The sequence below is a fragment of the Notothenia coriiceps genome, unplaced genomic scaffold, assembly GCF_000735185.1.
Source record: "Notothenia coriiceps isolate Sejong01 unplaced genomic scaffold, NC01 NC01_scaffold00014650, whole genome shotgun sequence".
In the NCBI taxonomy this organism is placed as follows: Eukaryota; Metazoa; Chordata; class Actinopteri; order Perciformes; family Nototheniidae; genus Notothenia; species Notothenia coriiceps.
In genome coordinates this window covers 1-22,484 of record NW_011347351.1, presented here as the reverse complement: position 1 = coordinate 22,484, position 22,484 = coordinate 1, and the positions used below count along the sequence as shown (strand labels likewise).

The window sequence follows — 22,484 nt, the reverse complement described above, 5'->3', positions numbered from 1 at the left end:
CGCAGACTTGTGCGAGGATGAAGCGCACCAAACCCTCCTCCTGCACACGAGGTGCGCTGGCTCTCATGCGGCCGAGTGCTGGCACGCTTTGGAAAAGTGAAGGAAAAAATTGAAGAGTTTCTACACACTCGTAACCGCGCACTGTCAGAGCAAGTGACTGAGTCATTCTGGATTAAAACAGCATACCTGGCCGACATCTTCAGTCTCTACAATGAAACAAACAAGCGTCTGCAAGGCGTGGAGTCCAACATTCTCCAATGTAAAGAGGCGCTCGATGCATTTGTGCGCAAACTGGAGTACAGGGTCGGGAAAATGGAGAGGGGGAGCTGCAACAGTTTCCACTACTGCTGAAACAATCCCAAAACAATCCTGAAACGGTGCCTGTGTCTGTACGTCGCGAGTTCATCCGCCATATGAACGCACTGCAAACGGAAATGCAATCACGGTTCGCTGACAAAGACGAGTATGTCTCCAAGGAATTGTGGGTTTTAGATCCCTTTATTGCAAAAGTTGAGGATGTGGAATACCTGGATTGCGAAGATGAGCTCACCGACATCCAAGCTGACTCGCTGCCAAAGAAATACTTCCAGGAAAAAGGATTAAAAAAGTTTTGGATTGTCAAAGGACCAAGCCTCGCTCCAAAGCTCACACTGCATGCCACGACCAGGATTATACTCCCATTCAGTACGACATATCTATCAGAAACAGCCTTCAGCGCACTTGTTGCTATCAAAACAAAAGCACTGTAAGAATAAGTGAGAAATGGATTTAACTTCTGTAAGACAGCTATATGCCATACATTTTTGCATACATTCACAGTAAATATTTATTCAGTATGATAGCTGCCAAACAGAAGTTAAATCCATTTCTCACTTATTCTGACAATGTACTTAACCCCAAATAAAAGAACCCAATAAAAAGAGTTGTTAAATAATAGTGAAGTCACGTTGTAATAACAATAACTAATCTCTCTTGTTTTTTTTTGTTTTCTTTTTGTTTTTTGCCAAACGCCACTGTGTCAAGTGTCCTAGTTGGGTTGCCGTACGGAGTTGTCCAGTATGGCAGACCATCTCGCACATGCGCAGTACAGATCGGGCAGGGGGGCAGATCAGCAACAGCGATAATTAAAGTTTCAAAGTTTTGGGGGGTCGCAAATTCCAACAGGATTCATTTGGGGGGTCCCTGGGTGAAAAAGGTTGGGAACCCCTGCTTTAGGGGAGACCAAACAGTAAGTCTTTACAGTACTCTGAGTTCAATTTGAATTGTTGTAATTGAATGTGTCACAATGAATCTGAGCGTAACATTCCTGTCCACTCGTTTTTTTCTCATTTATTCAGGACAAGACATTCACCTGCACCCTGTTCATGCCCTTTGACGAGTTTGAGAAGATCACCACAGGAGATGAAGTCATGGAGTTTTTCCAGGAATACTTCGCGGACACCATACCACTGATAGGAGTGTAGGTGACTTCCTAACCTCCCCCTCTCTCTCTATCCATTGTCTCCCACAGCCTTGCTGTGACATGGGTTGGTTTTAATTTGATGTGAACCTCATGGTGTTGGTTAAAAGCTTTCTGTAACGCCTTTGCCAAGTTGTTTCAGCCATTTTGAGACACTTACAATGAAACAGGATTTTGAGGTAACTTGAGAGTACAATCTCCGAACTGCTCCAAATGTCTTGTCCCCGACTGAGGATTCTTACATTTCAATGTTGAGTCCTAATCATAGTGCCAACGTGCACGTCAATGCAGTGTCAACCAATTTCCCATTACCTTATGTTGTCGGTGACAGAGATAGGGAAAGTATTTCAAAGTGAGATGCCCAATTCAAATCCAGCCTAAAAGTCAGGACCTCTTTGCGAATACTTCAAGGCAGCAGTGGAAGTCTTGACAGGTTCAAAAAGAAGTCACTAGAGACAGCCAAGTGCTTTATTGTTAACGAAAGGCTTAAGCTGTATTAACATGATGCGTGATTTGCTCTTTGCTCACTGCAAGGTTATGCGTAGAGCCTTGTGGTAAAAAAACGGCCAGATACGTTTTGAGTTTTTAAGTTCTGATAGCTTGTGCCGCTTAGCACGGCTCTGATGTGATTGGTCAGCGTTAATCGAGGTAAAAGTTGGAATATTCGAAGTATGAGTGCCACATGACAATTTCGTATAGTGGTATCTTTTATTTGTCAGATGTCCCAACCCCTATCCATGAAGCACTTTTTTAATCTCCATCTTCATCTTTTATCATTTTGACAGCTTTTTGCTGAATCAGGGCCTTGCATCTGTGGTGAACCCACATTTGGCTCCATTTTAGCTGATGCTAGAACATTTAGAGCAACACTGCCTCCCCCCTCCTGGAGCCTTTTGTGCTACATGCTTTATCCTGCATCCTGTCCTCAGTTGTACGGGAATACAGTTCCCTATTTTTCTTTCCTGATTACTTTACCCCTTACATGTATTCTGTTTAGCCGGTAGAGCTTTATTATGTCCTCTTTATGGAGGTTCATATGTTTATTTTGGGGCCTCTACTGTGACATGTCCCCATGCTTCAAAGGTGTCCTATCATGCAAAATGCACTTTTTGATGTATTTTATACATAACTAGAGAATGCAATTCCTGAAGAAATTGCTAGTGGGAATGCTTTATGCTGAAAATCTGACGCTAAACTGTTGAAATGTAATGTGTAAGAAAAAAAGTGAATAATTTAGATTGAAATCATACATGAACACTGGGGGCTTGAATGTGTGAAAATAAAGTGAAAAGGCTTGGAAAAGCAGCAGAATATTTGAACCGCAAACTTCTGAACTAACTTGATGGCTAATGATCTGTCGCCATGGCAATGGCATTTGATGACACCCCATAATACGCTTAGATGCGTTGATGGCTGCATTGTTACCAAACATGTGAAGTTTTGGGCCGTTTGGAGCATTTGAACTGAAGTTGTGAGAAAACCGTGTTTCATGGCGGGCATTGTGTTGCCATGGCAACGGCAATTGAAGAAATCTTAAAACTGTCCCGTAGATGTCTTCACGGCTGGACTGTTAGCACACTTGTGAAGTTTGAGCACTTTTTGAACATTTGAATAGGAGTTATAGCGACATCATGTTTTATGGCGAGGGATGCGTTTCCATGGAAACGGCATATGGTGAGGTCTCAGATTTGGCGTAGAGCTGTTGAGGCATGGACCGGTGATATACAAGTGAAGATTGGGGGACGATTGGACCGTGTCCATTGGACTTATAGCGACATCATGTTTTATGGCGAGGGATGCGTTTCCATGGAAACGGCATATGGTGAGATCTCAGATTTGGTATAGAGCTGTTGAGGCATGGACCGGTGATATACAAGTGAAGATTGGGAGAAGATTGGAATGTGTCCATTGGACTTATAGCGACATCATGTTTAATGGCGAGGGATGCGTTTCCATGGAAACGGCATATGGTGAGATCTCAGATTTGGCGTAGAGCTGTTGAGGCATGGACCGGTGATATACAAATGAAGATTGGGGGACGATTGGACCGTGTCGATTGGATTATAGCGACATCATGTTTTATGGCGAGTTGTCCGTCGCCATGGCAACGGCATTTGATGACACCCCATACTACGCTTAGATTCATTGATGGCTGCATCGTTACCAAACCTGTGAAGTTCTAGGCTGTTTGGAGTATTTTCACTGAAGTTATGAGAAAACCGTGTTTCAAGGCGAGCATTGTGTTGCCATGGCAACGGCATTTGAAAAAATCTCAAAACTGTCTTAATTTGTTTCTATTATACACCATAAGGCGCAACAGTGGGGGCTTTTCACACCTATGAATACACATCACCCCCCTCCTATCGACGGATCTCACACCTACTTGGGATATCACACCTACTTGAGATCTCACACCTCGATCAAAGGGGAGGCGGGACTTAGCTCATTTGCATTATTTGGGGAGGTGTGACCTGTCACTTTTGTATGATCATTATTACTACTCCCCTGCCCTTTTTCGTCCTCCAGAGAAAGTGCCATTTTTATTTTTATTTTAAATAAATTAATATGTATCTACTGCTGTTTGCGCACACTTTCCAAAAATATGGTGTGTGGTGTGTGTGTAGACTCAGTAGGGTAGGTTAGCACCGTCTTTGGGAAACTAGAGACCAAATGTGTGTGTCCACAAACATGTTGTAAGGTTAGTGAGTGATGAGATGTAAAACCATATAGAAAATAAATTGCAGGAAAGTCGGGATAAAAGTGCGACGTCCTTGGTAAGTTTATAGATGTGATAAGTCCGGAAAGTCGTGTACTTACCCTTTGAAAATTGAAAAGAAGTTTTATACTTGCGCCTGAGAGAGAGAGTCGTGTGTGTGAGTGAAGTGAGTGAGTGAGTGAGTGAGTGAGTGTTTTGTGTGTGTGTGAGAAAGTTTAGATGTTCTGTCTGTGTACTGCTTTGTGCGTGAGAGTTTGTATCTGTGGGTGTGTGTAGAGTTTGTGTGTCTGTGTGGTCTGTGTGTGTGTGTGTGGGGTGTGGTGTGTCTGTTTTACGTGTGTGAGAGAAGCGTGTGTGAGAGGGAGAGAGTGTCTGAAGAGAGGGAGAGGTATCAAAAACCTTGCCCACCGTTTTACCAGGTTCTATAGATGTTGAGTTACGTAAATAATACCCTGCGTCACCGACGTCATACCAACAGAAACTAGAGACCTGGTTGTGTGTACCACCAATACTTAACCCACAATACTTCATCCACGAGTCCTTAGGTCTTGTTTGTTGACTGTCTGACCTGAAATTGGTCTGACAGAGTCGGATAATAAAAGACAGACCTACCTCTGAAGTATTGTCTGAAGTTGTCCAAGGTGTATAAAATATGTAGTAACCACTGCATACCAAAATCATCTTTTTCAAAACGTCAGTTTTTATAAGAACGACCGAAAGGGTTCGGAAAAATGAAATAAAAGGAGTAGAATTATGTTTAAGTAAGTGATGATGAAAGTAGACTATAAATTGAGGGAAGTCGGATAAAAGGTCGCGTCTTTGGTAATTTTGATATGTAATAAGTCGATAAAGTCCTGTAGTTCCGATATGCACAACAACAAATATGGAAAAAATTTGGAAAAAAAATTTAGTAAGTTCGAAAAAGACGTAAAAACATTCATTTTCTGTCGATGGTAGAGTCGATTTATTGTATAAGTCGGAAAAAAGAGTAAAAGTCGATTTAAGGGTCGGTATTTACAGTGTCAAAATTGGTGCGTAAAGCGGTGCGTAAAAGACGTCCTTTACGGTAAAAAAGATCAAAATAAACATANAAAACACTGTTCCACACATTTAAAAACACTTAATCAATGATTACCAGGGGTCCATGCACCTTCCCTGGCTTGTAAAATGTGGTGATGCGCCCTGGAGGTATCCTACTATTTAAAACATGTATACACTCATGTACACCCTTCATAGGGTTCCCTAACACAATGCACACAGCCTGGAGCAGCGACTCGGCCGTTTTCCCCCGCTTGTCCATTTGCCTATCAGTTTGTTAACGAAGTGGACGCAGCCACTGTTTTCCCCCTAAAAGTGATTTTTAATGCTTGCTTTTGCGTTTAAATGATGGGTGTTATCATTAACCAGGCCCCCCGACACAATGCACACGGTCTGGAGCTCGCTGGGGTCCCGCAAACACTTTAATCACACTTTTGTCCATTTGCCCATCAGTTTGTTAACGAAGTGGACGCAGCCACTGTTTTCCCCCTAAAAGTGATTTTTAATGCTGGCTTTTGCGTTTAAATGATGGGTACCATAATTAACCAGGCCCCCCGACACAATGCACACGGTCTGGAGCTCGCTGGGGTCCCGCAAACACTTTAATCACACTTTTGTCCATTTGCCCATCAGTTTGTTAACGAAGTGGACGCAGCCACTGTTTTCCCCCTAAAAGTGATTTTTAATGCTGGCTTTTGCGTTTAAATGATGGGTGTTATCATTAACCAGGCCCCCCGACACAATGCACATGGTCTGGAGCTCGCTGGGTTCCCGCAAACACTTTAATCACACTTTTGTCCATTTGCCCATCAGTTTGTTAACGAAGTGGACGCAGCCACTGTTTTCCCCCTGGTTACTTAAGATAAAGTTACCAGAAAGACAAAGAGGCACATAATACGCAAAGCGATTGACCACTAAACGTTGGTACCCAGGCTAAAGAAAGTGACGTGCCCTGTGCGCTGGTTCCCTCCTGAAACCCAAATGTGGACCAAGTGTTACCAGGTGGAGGCGTGGCTTAGCGCCCCCGACACGACTACCCAAGGCTTAGTAAACTAACAAAAAACAAAATAGCCAAGACGGTGCTCGAGTTTCCTGGCAAAACTCCTAGCTTTTTCACCCCTATTGCATGGAGGCGCGCGAGGTAAGGCGAAAGCGGAAGCGGCGTCGCGCCCTCGCTCCGGTAACTTGGGGAGCGGTGGACGGGGGCCTCCTCCGTCCCCTCAGTCCCATGGGCTCTCGCGGCCTACCCTGCCGGTCCCCGCTCTGGCGGGTGGCGGTGACTCAGTCCGCCAACAGCGCTCCAAAAAGCTCGGTCCCGGGCCACTTTGCGTCAATGCCTCGTGGGCCGTCCTCGGAGGTACGTCTGGGGGGCGCGGCCAAGGGAGCAAGGGAGCCTCTCCGCCCCTCGGCACCAACAAAAAGTCAGACGGACCGCCTCGACGCCCTCTTGCAACGAACGAGCCCTCGGGGTCCGAAGTCTCACCCATCACAGTCACCCGGGCACGTGGACTGAAAGTCGTCCGTGCGCGAAGCATACACTTCCACCCGTCTCCGGACGGTCTTGCCGAGGAAGGTGTGGGGAAAAACAGACGTGCCCGTCTAGGGGACAGTTGGAGGAATATAAGGAGGTCGCCCTGGTCAACGTACGTCAGTGAGCGAACAGGGAGCAATTTTCCTAGTTATTACCAATGACGTGAAATATACTCGATCCATTACATGACGTTTAGTGTAAACCAAATAAGGTCGACTTTTTTGCGTATAGGCAGTACAGGACGTATAGTAAGAAAGTGCCTCGGAACGAAGGCCATCAAAGTCCGTCAGTAGTGTTAGAAACGGTGAGGCCTCGGAGCGGTGGGCGCACAGAACCTCTACTTAGGCTGGGCGTTCGGGGCCTTCGTGCGTACCTAGAGGGCCCCTCCTCCGGGAGGCTACCCGCCGCAGTTATTAATGATCCTAACTGCCGCGTACGACCGACCTGTGATCCGGCATCTTCTGTGGTACGGGCCCGCCCTGGATCGAACTGTACAGGGAGAAACTCTAGTCCGTATATACGCGCGGGAGTCCGTAAGCGGGCGTATAGAAGACAGGCTGAGGCCCTCGTGGGGCGTCAAACCTACTTAGGCTGGCGTCTCGGTGCCGTGTACCGGCCAGGCCGCCTCGGGAGGTACCGCCCCAGCCAAAACGGTTAAGCTAGTTACCAAGGACGGTCTGTTCGTATAAACCAACAATGCGTCCTAGTTTGTCCATCACACTACTTCATCCCGGGACACGGGCCTCGTTTCCGTATAACTACTTGACGGGTCGCTGATTCCGCGATACGGTGTCACCTCCTACTCTCTTTGTCCACAAACAGAACGTAAGGCGCCGTTTCACCCGCTCCACTTGAAGGTGGGGCGATGCCTTGGGCACCACCCTGGGGACTCAGTCTGCCAAGCAGAACCTTTGCGAAGTATAAGCCAGCCGGACCCTCCATTCTCTGTGCGTCCCATTGCCTGTGCGTCCCAAGGGGGTTGCGTCGGGTGCGTGTTCCTCCTCCGTCCTCAGACCATGGGCCTCCGCCGTACCGGCGTTGTGGCGTGACCTCAGTCCCAAAGCTCGAAAAAGCTCGGTCCAGGGGCCACTTGCGTCCTGAGCGGTCCTCGGAGGTCGTCTGGGGGGGCTGCAAAGGGAGCAGCGGAGGGCCGGTAGTCTCAAGCTTGGGCGTCAAGCCTCCTTGCTGGCGGCTCGTGGCCGTGCCCTCCGGCCCGCCGCCTTCCGGGAGGCTACCGCCCCAGCGGCAAACGGTTAAGCTAGTCACTCTTTAGTCTTCTCCTTCCCTTTTTTGAACAAGAAAAAACCAAGGTATTTTTTACCCCACTTTTCACTTTTACATAGGCTTCTATCAACGGAGTATTCGCCATCTCAGGGGACTGTTGAGGGGAGCGTAAAGGAGGTGTGAGACTTTTTTCAGATCAACAAAAAAACCTCCTGGTATTTTTCCCGGATTTCACAATTTTACATAGGCTCTATCACGGAGTACTCCGCCATCTCAGGGGACTGTTGAGGGGACGTAAGGGTGAGAGTGTTTCATTGTGAAATGAAAAACCTCTTGCATGTTTTGCCGATTTCACAACTTTACATAGGCCTTTTACCACGAGTGTAAGGGAACCTGTGCGGACGTAAGGAGGTCTCTGGTCAAAAGGTTGAGTTTCAAAACGTTGGTATGCTCACACAAACGAGGTGTTCACCATAAGTTCGGCTTACGTCAACCCCCACACGATGTTTTATTACACGGGCTCTCCGAAGGAATTACGGCCGATGTCAAAGGAGTTTTGAGCGGAACGTAAGGAGGTGAGAGTGTTCAATTGTGCAAATGAAAAACCTTTCATGTTTTTGCCAATTTTCACAACTTACATAGGCTTTATCTCACGGGGTATTCGCCCATCTCAGGGACAGTAAGGGGAGCGTAAGGAAGGTGAGAGTTGTTTCGGTCTGTGAAATGAAAAACCTCTTGGGCATGTTTGCCGATTTTCACACTTACCATAGGCTTTTAACACAGAGATTTAAGGAACTGTTGCGGACGTAAGGAGGTCTCTGGTCAAAAGGGTTGAGTTCAAAACGTTGGTACTGTCTCACACAAACGAGGTGTCACCATAAAGTTCGGTCTTAGCGTCAACCCCACCATTATACATGTTTTTATTACACGGGCTTCTCCGAAGGGTAATTACGCCGATCTCAAAGGAGTTTTGAGCGGAACGTAAGGAAGGTGAGAGTGTTCATTTGAAATGAAAAACCTCTTGGCATGTTGCCGAATTTTCACAACTTACATAGGCTTCTATCGACGGGGTATTCCGCCTATCTCAGAGGGACAGTTGAGGGGAACGTAAGGAGGTGTGAGACTTTTCAGTCTCAATAAAAAACCGCTGTGGTAGTTTTCCCAATTTTCACAACTTTACATAGGCTTCTATCACGGGGTATTCCGCCTATCTCAGGGGACAGTTGAGGGGAACGTAAGAGGTGTGAGACTTTTTCAGTCTCAATAAAAAACCTGTTGGTAGTTTTCCCCAATTTTCACAACTTTACATAGGCTTCTATCACGGGGGTATTTCCGCCTATCTCAGGGGACAGTTGAGGGGGAACGTAGGAGGTGTGAGACTTTTTCAGTCTCAATAAAAAACCTGTTGGTAGTTTTTTCCCGATTTTCACAATTTTACATAGGCTTTTAATCACGGGTATTCTCCGCCTATCTCAGGGACAGTTGAGGGGAACGTAAGGAGGTGTGAGACTTTTTCAGTCTCAATAAAAAAACCTGTTGGTAGTTTTTTCCCGATTTTCACAATTTTACATAGGCTTTTATCACGGAGGTACTCCGCCTATCTCAAGGGAACCGTTGAGGGGAACGGAAGGAGGCCTCGGGTCAAGTTTTTGAATTTCAACATTCTTGGTACGACCCCCCCAGAGGCCCGTTGTTTTACATAGGCTCGGTCACGTGTATGTCGCCTACTTAAGGAGGTACTTCAATGTGTCGGCAAAAAAAAGGACTCAGGAGAGTTTTTGGCCAAAGGCTAAAGCACGTCTGTCATCGAACATTTTGCACTTGCCAAAAAATCCTGCCTCTCCCCTTCAGACCTAAGGGGAGAGGCAACATGTAACGTTGCCCCCCCCCCCCTTCACAAGCCCGAAGCAGGGCTTCCGGCTTCCCAACTCGAAAAGCTCGGGGAAGAGGACTCGGGGAAGAGGCAACATTGAAAAGTTTTGCAGGAAAAAACTAATAAAATTGTATATTAACCTGCAAAAGAAAGTAAAAAAAAGAAAGGTGCCCACCCCCCCGGATACCGTCCGTCGGATACTCGAGGGTTTAACCGGGCCTAGGAGGCCCTAAACACCCTATTCGAGGTATTTGACTGTTTCAGTAGGTATATACAGCGAAAATATCGGTTTCTATATATTACGTTTATGTAATTTTATCATTTTCCATGTTAACACGAGGCGTAATGGGCCTTAAACTAAATATATCGGGGCTTTTTTACTAATTTTTAGTAAAAGCACCCCTTTCACAATTTTGCGGACTAATTTCGTATACGTCCTGGGGTCACTCGAGGTCTGATACACGTAACACAGCCCCCCGGACCAATTACTACCAGGGTAGTAATTGCGTTTTGCCGTAATTTNTTCTTCTCCAGAGTTGCTCAAGGTGTGAGGCGCCGGGCGGAGGTTGGGGACCGCGGCTTCGGCAATAGAGGCTTTGAACACCGACCACTCTGGTTCAATGTCCCCAACCTCCGCCCGGCGCCTCACACCTTGAGCAACTCTGGAGAAGAAGAGAGTCCAACCCCTATCCAGAAGTAAGGTTCCAGAGCCGATGCTGTGCATAGAGGTGAGCCCAACCAGATCCAACTGGTAACGCTCCACCTCCCGCACAAGCTCCGACTCCTTCCCCCCCAGAGAGGTGACGTTCCACGTCCCCAAAGCCAGCTTCTGCCGCCCGGGTCTGGTCCGTCGAGACCCTCTGCCTTCACTGCCACCCTTCTGGCAGCGCACCCGACCCCATCGCTGTTTCCCGTAGGTGGTGGGCCCGCGGGACGGAGAAGCGGAGGTCTTGCCCACGTTGCCTTTTCGGGCTGTGCCCGGCCGGGCTCCGTGGCAAGCCCGGCCACCAGACGCTCGCCGACGAGTCCTCGTTCACGGCCTGGCTCCAGAAGGGGACCCCGGGCTTCCTCCGGGCCGGGTATCCTCACTTCGTGTGTCGTCTTTCATGAGGTCTTGTGAACCAATCTTAGTCTGGCCCCTTGCCTGAGACCAATTTGCCCACCTTAGCCCCACCATGAAAAATGATGTTAAAGTAAACAAAAATAAAGTCCGCCAAGTAAAGTAAATTGCACAGACAGCAGTTAGTAAGATTGATTAAAGTAGCCACTTGTCTGGAAATAGCGAAGACTAGAAACGGTTTTGAAAACTTTTGTCACGTAGTGATCGTCTTCTCAATAGAACATCTTTGATAATGTCTTCTGGCCAATCAGAGTCAAGATAATGGCGTGGTGTTGTTGCAGGAAGTCCCGACGGAGAATACTTTTGCTGTAGTACATCTCTATATACATCGATACAACAAAATACGTGTTGATAGAAATCAACACGTAATGAATTAAGACACCACGGTTTGATGATTGATAGGTGTGTGGGCTGTCTTTCATTTTGACACACGGAACAATGGGGGCTATCCACCCTAATCCACAATGTAAAGTAATTCACACAGCCTCTTCCCTCTTCTCTCTGTGAGGAGCAGCAGGTTCAGCTTTCAGAACAAAGTAACACAAAACTAAAATGGCATTCATTTTTTTAAATATGTCATGTAGTAATAGATTTATTTATTTTTCTTCTCAAGAGTGTACCAGAATGTGTATTTTATGTTAGTATTTCAAAAAATCTCCTGTGGGAGAATTCCCCCAGACCCCCCTGCAGGGGTTGAGTTTTCAGCATGCCAACTCTTTCACCTGCGGGGAAATTGCAGGATTGGCTCCAGGTCGCTNTTTTTATTTACTACAAGACAAATGTGCCTTTTTCTTTCATACAGTTCAATTTGGATTGAGACAGGGAAATAATCGAAACTGTCAAGGGGAGTTTGTATTTAATTACATTGCAAATACTGACTTGAGCCCCACCACTGTATGGGTTAGCCCTTCCATAGAATACCCAACAAAAATACTCTGGCACCGCCACTGCTCAGAGCTAACCTGTAGGCCTACTGGAGAGGGTATGTGTAAAAAAGCAGGAAATAAAAAAAGGTAAACCCGCAAGAGAAAAAGCATTTGAGCTCCAAACTGTTTTAGAAATAGTCCTTGATGTGGTTTGGAACATGATGACGTTTAATCACGGCAACATTTAACTGTATCTGCCGGTAGAATTCTGAGCAGAATTCTTAGCTCTGCCTCCTCCTTTTTTTTCTTCTAGCTAAGGACCCAAAATCAGCGTTTCTCTAACAGGACTGGAATAGAGGGATATGAGGGATGTCTAAAATGCATGATCTGTTTGGTATTTTGAGCAAAACACATCATAGACATGTTTTTATATATTTGTATATATCTGAGACTCATAATATATGCCTAAAAATAGCATAATAGGAGACCTTTAATGTTCAAAAAGCTTTTTATTTTTCTCATACTGCCTGTGCTACAGCACCTCTTTTCACCCTGTGTCTGAAACCAGAGCACAGTCTGCTCTGATTGGTTAGCTGTCTGACTCTGTTGTGCAATAGAAGCGGAAGTGTTACTTAGTGATGTCAATATGGAGAGAAGCTCCCTCTGGAGGGAACACAGGAATGTTACCCTTTGCAGAGCACTTGCATGCACACACACCTATAGAACACACTACAGGAGAGGGAAAATCCACAAAGCATAACAGGGCCTCTTTGAGGAATGTTTACTCCAACAAAAATCAGTCACTTCCACACTGAGGTTACTTTATTTTGAGTGCATTCAATAACGAGGGAATGTTTTTGTTCTTCTGTTTTGCTGTTTCACTATTTTGGGTTATTCTGATCTTTTTTTAGCAAGGCAAAAAAGAAAAGTTAAAAAAATATGACAAGTTGCTAACTGTTTTATTACTATTTGTGTGTTGCAGTGATGCTCTCAAGAGGGATTATTTCCGACTGCCTGGGCTGGCCATGGTGTCTATTAAGTGCTCCCCGTACCACATTGGGGATAAATGTGTCCTCATGGGCGATGCCGCACACGCAGTGGTGCCTTTCTACGGGCAGGGGATGAACGCTGTGAGTAACACTCAATCGAGGAGAACAAAAAGGCAGAAAAATAACTAAATAGAGACTCATCAGTACATTTGTAATTAATAGGGCTTTGAGGACTGCATTGTGTTCGACGAAATAATGGAGCAGCTCAATGAGGATTTCAGTAAGTACTTTCGAAAGTATTTTCGAAATGAGCATGGATTAAATGAGACGGAGGATTTCATAACAAAGTGTGGCCTTTTTCCTTTGTGTGTCCACCCAGGTGCTGTCCTGCCTGAGTATACCAGAGTGCGAGTTCCAGACGATCACGCCATCGCAGACTTGGCCATGTACAACTACATTGAAGTAATGCATATGTATTTGATATGTCCAATTTAACTAAATCAGCATTGATGTGGGCCGGTCGACCAAAAAAAAAGAGCTGATGGAAGCTTTGAAGATCTGTAAAGCTGAGTATGGGATAATTAGTTCAAATTATTTAAAGTTTTACCTTCTTAGGACTGACCTTTTTACCTCTCTGACAACCAATCAGATAACAGCTGTATGAAGCGGTGCAAGCTATCAGGGGACATAACCATAGAAACAAAACTTAACTAGCTGTTTAATTGGAAGGTCAGTGGTTGGATCCCCATGACGATGTTATTGAGCAAGATACCTTACCCCAATGAGATATGAGACTGATAAATGTAATCAGGCAGAATTTTAGCCACCTTTAGCTTTGCAGTGTTGTCATCAAGCCATACTACCACCATGTCGTTTGTTTGTAGCATTTAGTTAGCTATTTAGTTTGACTGTTTTGCATCTCATTGTAGTTGATTCGGTCTCAACGTGGTCCTTTTTGCCTCTTTTAGTCGTTTTAAGTGTCTTTGTGGTCATTTTGATTCACTTCTTGGTTGGCACGTGTCTCTTTGACCGACATTATGTAGCTAAGGACCAATGGGCGTTGACACTTTGGGCCCCTGGTCTTGTCCTGGTAGGCCCGTTCACTACCCATAAAAGACCCTTCATAATTAGAGGAAAGTCAGCCTTAGTTCTGGGTGTAGAGATTTACATCTGACAGGAAGCCAGCTCCCTAACACTCTGTCCAATACAATTCAGGTTCTCCAAAAGCCATAAATTGGCACTTTGTGTTAGCTTGATCCCCAAATATTGCAGAGTAAATTAGACTCTTGAGTTTTAGGAAATTGCGTTATGAATGAAAGGTGGTTCACTTCACTAAACACTTGTCCTTTTTGTTTTTGTTGTAGATGAGAGCCCATGTCAACTCAAAGTGGTTCCTTTTCAGAAAACATCTCGACAACTTCCTCCACTTCTTCCTGCCAAATACAATAGTTCCACTTTACACAATGGTAAGTGTCCTAGTGAACTGAATAATCAATGTCTGATACAAGAAGACGTTTTCATTTCTGTACTTCACTGCCTCCAGGTCACTTTCACCAGGGAAAGGTACCATAAGGCTGTGGACCGCTGGAAATGGCAGGACAAAGTAAGAAAATCGGTCTTCTCTTTATTTAATCTTTACTGCGTACAATTTTATTTTATGATATATTTCCAGTGGTGGTAGAAGCATAAATAATTGTTTTGAGTAAAAGTAGAATTACTATGGTCTGTGAATACTAAATTTCAAGAAAAAGTCCTGAATTTTAAATCAGCATATTGTGTGTTTTATATGTAAAAAGTAACTAAGTTTAAAATAAATATGATATTTGCCTCTTAATTGTTGTGATTGGTCAACCGCTTAGAGTGGTCCCTCCCCCTAGCATATCAAAAACAACGTTTTGGAGTAATAGCCAATAGAAGCGCGAGTGTTAGAGTCCAATGTTTCAGGCCGGGGGGAGTGTGTGGGAGAGAAACTCCCTCTGAAGCAGGGGTGTCCAACTCAATTTCATCACGGGCCACATAGGCATTATGGTTGCACTCAACCCCCGGGCCTTGAGTTTGACACCACTGCTCTGAAGGGAACACAGGGATTTTAGCCTTTGCAGACCATTAACATGCACACAAACCTAGAGAACACACTACAGGAAAGGGAAAACCCCCCAAAGCATAATAGGTCCCCTTCATTTACTTTATTGTTTGTACTTATATACTTTATTCCCAAATACAGCTTTGCAGCACCATTTTTTTCTTCTTCTGATTTCTGCTGTTGGATGTCATGAGACATGTAGTCCTTGGTACTGTGTTAAACTGTCTGATGACCTGATGTCTTCTGCAGTAATGGTCCCCTGTCAGAAGGACAGCCGGGATTTAACAACCTCTTTTGTCAATTGTTTCGACCCGGTGGGATTTTGGGGCAAAAGCTAGATAACCTCTCTATTTTGTTGAAATAAAATCTGAGCAGACACAAAATGCTCCGTTTTAGTTTAATACACACAGTTAAGCTCACACACACACAATGTTATGAACATACAGGTTCACTTGCTGAATTAAAAACAGAACAAATTAAGCAAATAAAGTGAAAACCATAAAGCAGATTCAGGCATAGGCGTATAGATTCACTCTTAAAGTGTTAGCCTACAGAACAGTACAGCTGACAGAGAAGAGAAAACATCTGATCCTTTACAACAAACACTATATGCTCTTTCTAGGTTTTTAGTAACATTATTATCCTGAGTTATCCCCAATTTTGAAAAATTGACAGTGATCTGACTTTTTTTTTTGAACTATGTGTATGTAACTAAGGGAATACAGTTAACTTTTTTCTTTAATCCTGATTACGTAATCCCGTTACATGTAATCCATTACTCCCTAAACCTGAAATATTTGAAAGAGAATGGCCTGAAGGCAGCACAAAGAAAAATGCATTATACCAATTTGTACACAAAACTAGGTTTATTTTTAAGCCTAATCACTTTTTTACATAAAACTTTAACTTTTCAGTCGAAGTTAGATTTTGTCCAATACATTTTGATATAAATATATCAACAAGTAACATGTAATATCAATACTGCTAAGACAATATCCATATATTATAGGAAACTTTATTTTTGTACATGTTCAGCTAATGTTTTAGGAGTAACAGATGGCATAGGTTAAAGCAGCAGTTCATCTTCAGTTCATCCCTAAATTAGTTAAAAACAACGAAATAGGACCAACTAAAGGCCTAGAGTAGAGTAGAGTAAAGTATGACAGTTTGTTTTTTTATGATGTGCTTGATGCTTTCAATCTACGAATGTTCCTCAAAAAGGAATTCATTTAAAAAGGGAAGGTGTTAGGAATTTAAAAGTGTGTGTGCATAAAGCTGATCCCTATTTAATTAAGAAAAATGTACTGATGTATTTTTCACAGGTGATAAACCGCGGCCTGCTGTTCGGTGCGACAGGAGCTGTTTTGGGAGGCTCCTACCTTCTCATTAAAAATCCTCCTGATATCAACAAGCTCATCATCCCCACTGAGAAGATGTGGGCCAGGCTCATGTCCCTCTGGACCTCCTGAGACCCGGCTCCGATCTGACAGACAAGTGCATCAAACATGAGAAATGAGAGAATCCATATTGTGAAAAGAGTTGGAATCATCTTATAACCACAATGAAGGCTCTGCCAGCCTATACATGTTGGTGAATAGTGACTGTCCTAACCTACTGTAACTAATACAAGTTATAAAGATTGATAATTATATCAAATGTATTCTGTTTAACTGATTATGTTACTGAATAATGTTGTCTATTATTTCCATGCATCATCATTTTCACAATTTTCAATTTGAGAACAAAATAGTTGTAAACTCATAGGCTACATGCTGTGTGAGATATTCCATACATTTCTAATAAATGCCTCATTGTTACTGTTAGATCTTTCATACATCATTGAATTTATGCAGAATGAGGGACTTCTTTCAAATCTATCATTTAGGCCACTTGAGGGCCGTGGAAACCAGTTATGAACCCATATTCAGTTCTGGAACTTGTTAGCAAGTTTTGGAAAGCAACATGGTCATTCATTTGGAGACGTGTTTGTGTCTACCTGAGGAATATTCATCAAATTCTCAATTTGTTTTTCTCCGGGTTTGGTCTTTACCAACCCCCTAGACAAATATCTGTCTCTTCAGGTGCTAAAAGCTCTTGTTTTATTTTCAGCAACCAGTTACTAACAGTGCTGTGTGGGGCTTAGTAGGTAAAGTACAGATGCTTTTATCGAGATTCTTCTCTGATAATTGCTGCCAGAGCCTCTAACAGCAAACCAGAACAGCACATTTGTGGGTGGAACAGCAACATATAAAGCTGAAACGTAATATATGAATGTTCTGTAAAGGTGAGATTTTTCTTTAAATTTGCCAATATATTCCCATTGAGAGAAAAACATGTTTTAGCCAAGAGTTTCACATAAAAGCACAGCCAACAGACCTAGAACAAAACAGCAAAAGTACATTAAAAATGTCACATAAAAAAACAAGCAACAGACTTAAAACAAGCTGCTAAGCTCTGTAAGTACACGTGGGTTACCCTAATACATTTTCATATTGTTTCAACTGATATTGTTGTTATAAAACGTAACTTTTATAGAAATAGTTTGATGTATTGGAAACATCTTTGAGTGGTCTTTGTCTTTAAATGTAGTAAAAGATCACTCAAAGATGTCTTTTCTTATCTGAGTGTCACCTAAAATGTCTGACTGAACTGACTAGAGAGGATTTTCACATTCCTCTTCTGAATAGGACATTTCTACATGCCTCTAAAAATCTGATATGCATACGTATCCTGCACAAGATAGTGTGTAGAATATGTCACAAATGACACCGATCTTTGTCTTATAGGCAAACAGAGACTGATTGACAGGAAAACTCAACACCGGCTAAGAAAGTTTAAACCTCGAGCACAAAGTGGATTGTCAGTACGTAGAGCGAGAGTTAGTATTAACTTAATGAACATTTGGACATCAAACATGGACAATTTTTGGATGTAGACCCTGGATCTTCCCTCCATATCTCTAATATCCGAAAAACCTTCCAAGCTAAAATTCTAAAACATGAAATAATATGCTACCTATTAAGATCTGTCATGCCTGTAAATTGCCAATTTTGGTCTGCAACAGGAATCAACCATGTACAGTATGGCTACATTTCCACTGACTGAGAAAATAATCTTGACGCTGAAACTCATCACTCATGGAACTCGCAAGAAGATGGTAGATTTTGAAAGTAAGCTCCAACCAAAAAAACCCAGCCCTGTTCTGCTAAGCCTTTCCGAATTAAAGTAGCTCGTAGCAATAGCTCTAAATGTAGGGAAAAAAGGCGGCAACACTGACAGCATATCTCAGTCTCTTCAGGATTCCTTCAAAAGCCACTTAGCGATATGAAAGTCAACAAGGAGCATTCCTACTGTTATCACTCACAGCTTTTAAGCTAGCAGGCATAAAGGCAGTTCACTATCCAATGATTTCATTAATGGCCGAAGAAAATGATAGGCAAGCTTTAAAAAAGTCCTAGAAACCTTCTTTATTTCAGACAGAGCATTTGATTTATTAATTGCTGTCAGGATGTTAAAACAATTTCAACAAACACAACGCAACATGTTTTGAGGAAGATTACCAACGTAGCTTCAGCAAGATACCAAACAAGTGTAATTCAATAACTATTCTTCAAACTAAACGCATAAAAAGACACCTCACTGACTAAGTCACATGTCTCCAAGGATTAAGGGTTTTATCAGCTATGGAAATCCATTCATCAAGTCTATTCATAGCTGACAGGCCAGGATGTTATGAAAGGAGTGTCTCACTGGCGCATACTCTCATCGCCTCTTATATAATTACACTCCTGTAGTCCTCATCTGTGGTGATCCACCAAATGTCATTTCACAGTTCCTGCTATCGTCACTCCGGAGATTAATTTAAAGTTACATAAACTACAGTAGGTAGCTATAAATAGGATCTTTATTGAATCCATACTAAATAATGTCAGTTTGCTAGCTAAGGAGCTAAGGCCTATTTGTGTGGTTGTACATGCTTACAGTTGGGTACCAACCAAACAATGTACTCAGTTCCATAACACTGCTAACAACTCCAAACAGTTCTGCAGTTGTGAAATGAGGCCTTTTTGAAAAATGTTTTGTTAAACTACCTGCTTAAACAACACAGTGCAAAGAGGTTCAGCTGAGGTCTCGGGCTAACATGTAGTCTTAACAAATTCATAACTGTGTATATACATAGTAATATCCCGGGAGGTTAGAGAGGGTTATTTTGGTTTGATTTAGGTCCTAAGGCATAGTGATGGTGGGGTGAGAAGTCCTGTCCTTGCGGATCAGAGTGGCCTGATTTGAATGACATTAACCTCCGCAGGGCTTCTAGCCTTGGAGGTCACATCAAGTTGGTGGAAGTCATTGCTGGTGATGATAAAAACAATGGAGGAGGAGCTGAAAGTCACCCTCTTCTTAGGTCGGTTCCTGCTGCCGTAGTTTCCGGACATGACGATCGGTCGTATGGGCCGTTGGACCGGAGTCATGGGGCGCTCTTTGAGGCTGTGCTGCAACCAAGACAGCCGCGAGCACAGCAGCTGGAGCAAACAGCGCCGGAACTGTGAGGGGGAAGCAAGATTAAAGGATATTACTTAAGAAAAGGGATGAAATGTCACCCTTTCCTCACTCATTTGTCTGTCAAACACACAGGACCAGCGTTTAAAAATGCCAGTAAACTGAGACAAATGTAAGACACAGTTTCAGACCTACACAAACAATAATGAATACTGAAGGAATACATGGTTTACCATTATACAGCTTCTTTTTATCACCAATGTAGGTGATTGAAATGTATAAATTATGGAATAATTATACTTAATACAATTTATTAATGTAAAACAGGAAAAACCCTGACACCTGGACTATGATGCAGATTTTATTCTCATTAGAAATATATCTCTTTCCACTATTTGGCAGATTTCTCATTAAGTAACAGTGGCAAATTAATGTCTGCACTATTTTGGGCAAAGATCTTCCGACAAATGCTCATAAAATACCCGTTTATTTTACAATGATAATAAATCTCTTTTCTACTGAAACCGCAAACTGGAGCAGCACCAGAGCAAAACAAATCGCTGCCCCTATTGGAGATGACATTGATTTGCCCTATCGAATTCTCACTTCAGCTGTGGTCACTGGAGGGGAAATAATTGGCGGAACACACAGGAAAGTTCCCAATCAGAACTCTGTAGCAAAAAACAGAATATATTCAAGATGCAACACGTTGGCTCTGCAGAGATTGTTAAGTCTTTTTATTGACCTCATCCTCACAGAGCAAGAAGGGGAGCAGAGTCCCATAGTTGCAGGTTTTTAAGTGCATCTAGAACAGATCAAAAGTTATTGATTGCAGTCTTCAAATCTATTATTTACAGAACTTTAGGACTACCAACCTTTCTGCTCATGAAAACGTAGATGAGGGGGTTGTAGGCCGCGCTGGACTTGGCAAAGAACGAGGGGATGATGGCCACCACGGGAGAGACCATGCTCTTTCTGCCGAAGGCCTCCAACATCGACACTACAGCGTAGGGTGTCCAACACACCAGGAAGCAGGTGATCATCAGCAAAAACATAGCGGCCACCTTCTTCTCGTACCGCAAGATCCTGATGATCTGAACCGTCTGAAGGTCCTGGATGGAGCGCAGCTACAAGGAACATGAGAGAGAAAGATGCTATCATAAGGTGGATTTTGTCCCCAGGTATGATTATTCAATTATATGAAACATTTACTTTAATTAAATGTATTGTCAAAAAATGTCAGATAACTGTAATGGATTAGTTGAAAGCAATATTAAGTTGAACCTAATATTTTTCATTTAAACTTAATATTATTGCTTTAAACTAACCTAATACAGATATGGGACATCTGTTGCTATATAGTACATAACTACTCAGTGCAGATGATTAAGGTTTTGACACATATGATTAAAGAACAGTTTCTCAAAGTGGTTTTAATATCATTCTCAAGAACTCAACCTTTCTTTGCTAGTAATCCTTTGTAGCAAAATGCTGCTTATCTCACAGGCTGCACATATGCTTTAGAATGAATTAGGTTTGAGTGTCCAGAAAAGGTAAAACCTTCTGTTTTTAATCTTCTTTCTTCTGAGCTCCGATTCATCTTCTGATCCCTCCTGATCCCGAGATAAGACTGATTCAAACAACCTTTAACTGACTCTGTATGAATATTACAGTTATTCTTATTTCTTACTGACAACTAATTTTGTAAATAATTGAGAATTTTGCACTGTGTTTTGGAACCAAAATAACAACTGAGGTAGATGGACTCGCCTCAAGAAATCATGGTGCTAAACAGGAGCAAGTACAATACAAAACATGTGCTTGTTATGACAAAGTGCCTTCTTTTTGATTAGCACATTGTCTTCGGTGAGATCAGATCAAATACAAATGTTTCTTGAATTAACAGCCCTAATGCTTACTTTTTAATCATATTTTCCAATGCAGCTTTGCCTGGGAGAGAACAGAAATAAAGGCGAGGAGAAAAAAAAATGAAATTGGCAATAAACCACTTTGGTTTCTACATGTCACTGATAACATCAAATAAGCTCTGTGTTTCCTGGAATATAGTACGTAATGGAACTTAACTTAAACAATTATGGACATGGCATATTGACAGTGATTAAGACCAAAGGCTACTTTGGTTATTGGATTATGCGAATTGCGAATGGGAAAGGAATCATTAAATCAGTGAAGTGCAATATCTACTTATAGTTTGCTAATATAGTTGGCTCTCTTTTTCAGGAACTCCCTGATCACTTTTACAAAGCTTTTTATTAATATTCACGAGTTCACAAGTTCTGTTTCTATTTCTGTTCTTCCTTTTCATAATGTTTTTTCATGTCACTGTTCTAGGGTTCTGAATCTTTTCTGACGTCTGCAGTGAGATTGTTTGGTTTATTCAACACAGGCCGACTGCTTCTTTTTTATCAAGCCAAAAATATTCTGCAAGGTTCAGAGTGCTTCTCTTTGAAGATTTTTAGAGCAACTCTATGACATGTGAGAGACCTCCCAGGACTCTAAGTTGTTCAGGGAGATTTTTGGAATTGGAATAAATCTGTGATACAGATACAGATTTAGGTGATTTGATTAGAATTGCATATTTTCGCTTATTTACACAAAATATCCTGCTCACTTTCAATCGGAACAAACCGAATGGAAAATCTTGTAGCGCCACAAATTCTAACTGAGACACTTTTTTCAGTGTTTTAACATGAGCACTTCTAACCTCTTCACAGCCTGTTTACATGTCAGATAAGACCACACTGTCTGCTGTGACTGAGGACATTAATGATACTTAAAGTCTTCACTTCTAAGGCACAATGAACAATCAGCTTTCACTGATTTTTTCTCTTCAGGAAAAACCCTGAAGGCACATTGTCACATTGCCCATTATGGAAGAAGAGTGAGAGGCAGCGCTTGTGGAGTGAGGTTACAGAGTTTATTTTCAACAAAATGAAAGCCCAGAGGAGTCTGTAAAGACTGTATATCTACAGAGATGGCTGAAAGTCAGGGGCGGATCTAGAAATGCATGGGGTGGCAGGAGAATTTCAGGGGTGGCATCCCCTGGCAAAAGTATATGCTGATT

General features: G+C 42.8%; 2 protein-coding genes across 2 annotated transcripts; one reads left to right on the top strand and one right to left on the bottom strand.

The window, feature by feature from the left end:
* The first annotated feature begins 17 nt into the window (after positions 1–17).
* kmo (kynurenine 3-monooxygenase) lies at positions 18–16,566 on the top strand. Its single transcript, XM_010774802.1, has 9 exons — positions 18–51; positions 149–303; positions 1,338–1,459; positions 12,810–12,957; positions 13,039–13,096; positions 13,196–13,278; positions 14,181–14,282; positions 14,360–14,419; positions 16,222–16,566. The coding sequence occupies exons 1-9, from the start codon at positions 18–20 to the stop codon at positions 16,366–16,368; spliced, it is 909 nt and encodes a 302-aa protein (XP_010773104.1). The 3' UTR covers positions 16,369–16,566.
* A 1,892-nt stretch (positions 16,567–18,458) lies between these two features.
* On the bottom strand, positions 18,459–20,526 carry opn3 (opsin 3; the record flags this gene model as incomplete). Its single annotated transcript, XM_010774801.1, has 2 exons — positions 18,459–19,443; positions 20,275–20,526. Coding segments are annotated over 2 exons (525 nt in total), but the record flags the coding sequence as incomplete, so codon positions are not given.
* Positions 20,527–22,484: the final 1,958 nt, after the last annotated feature.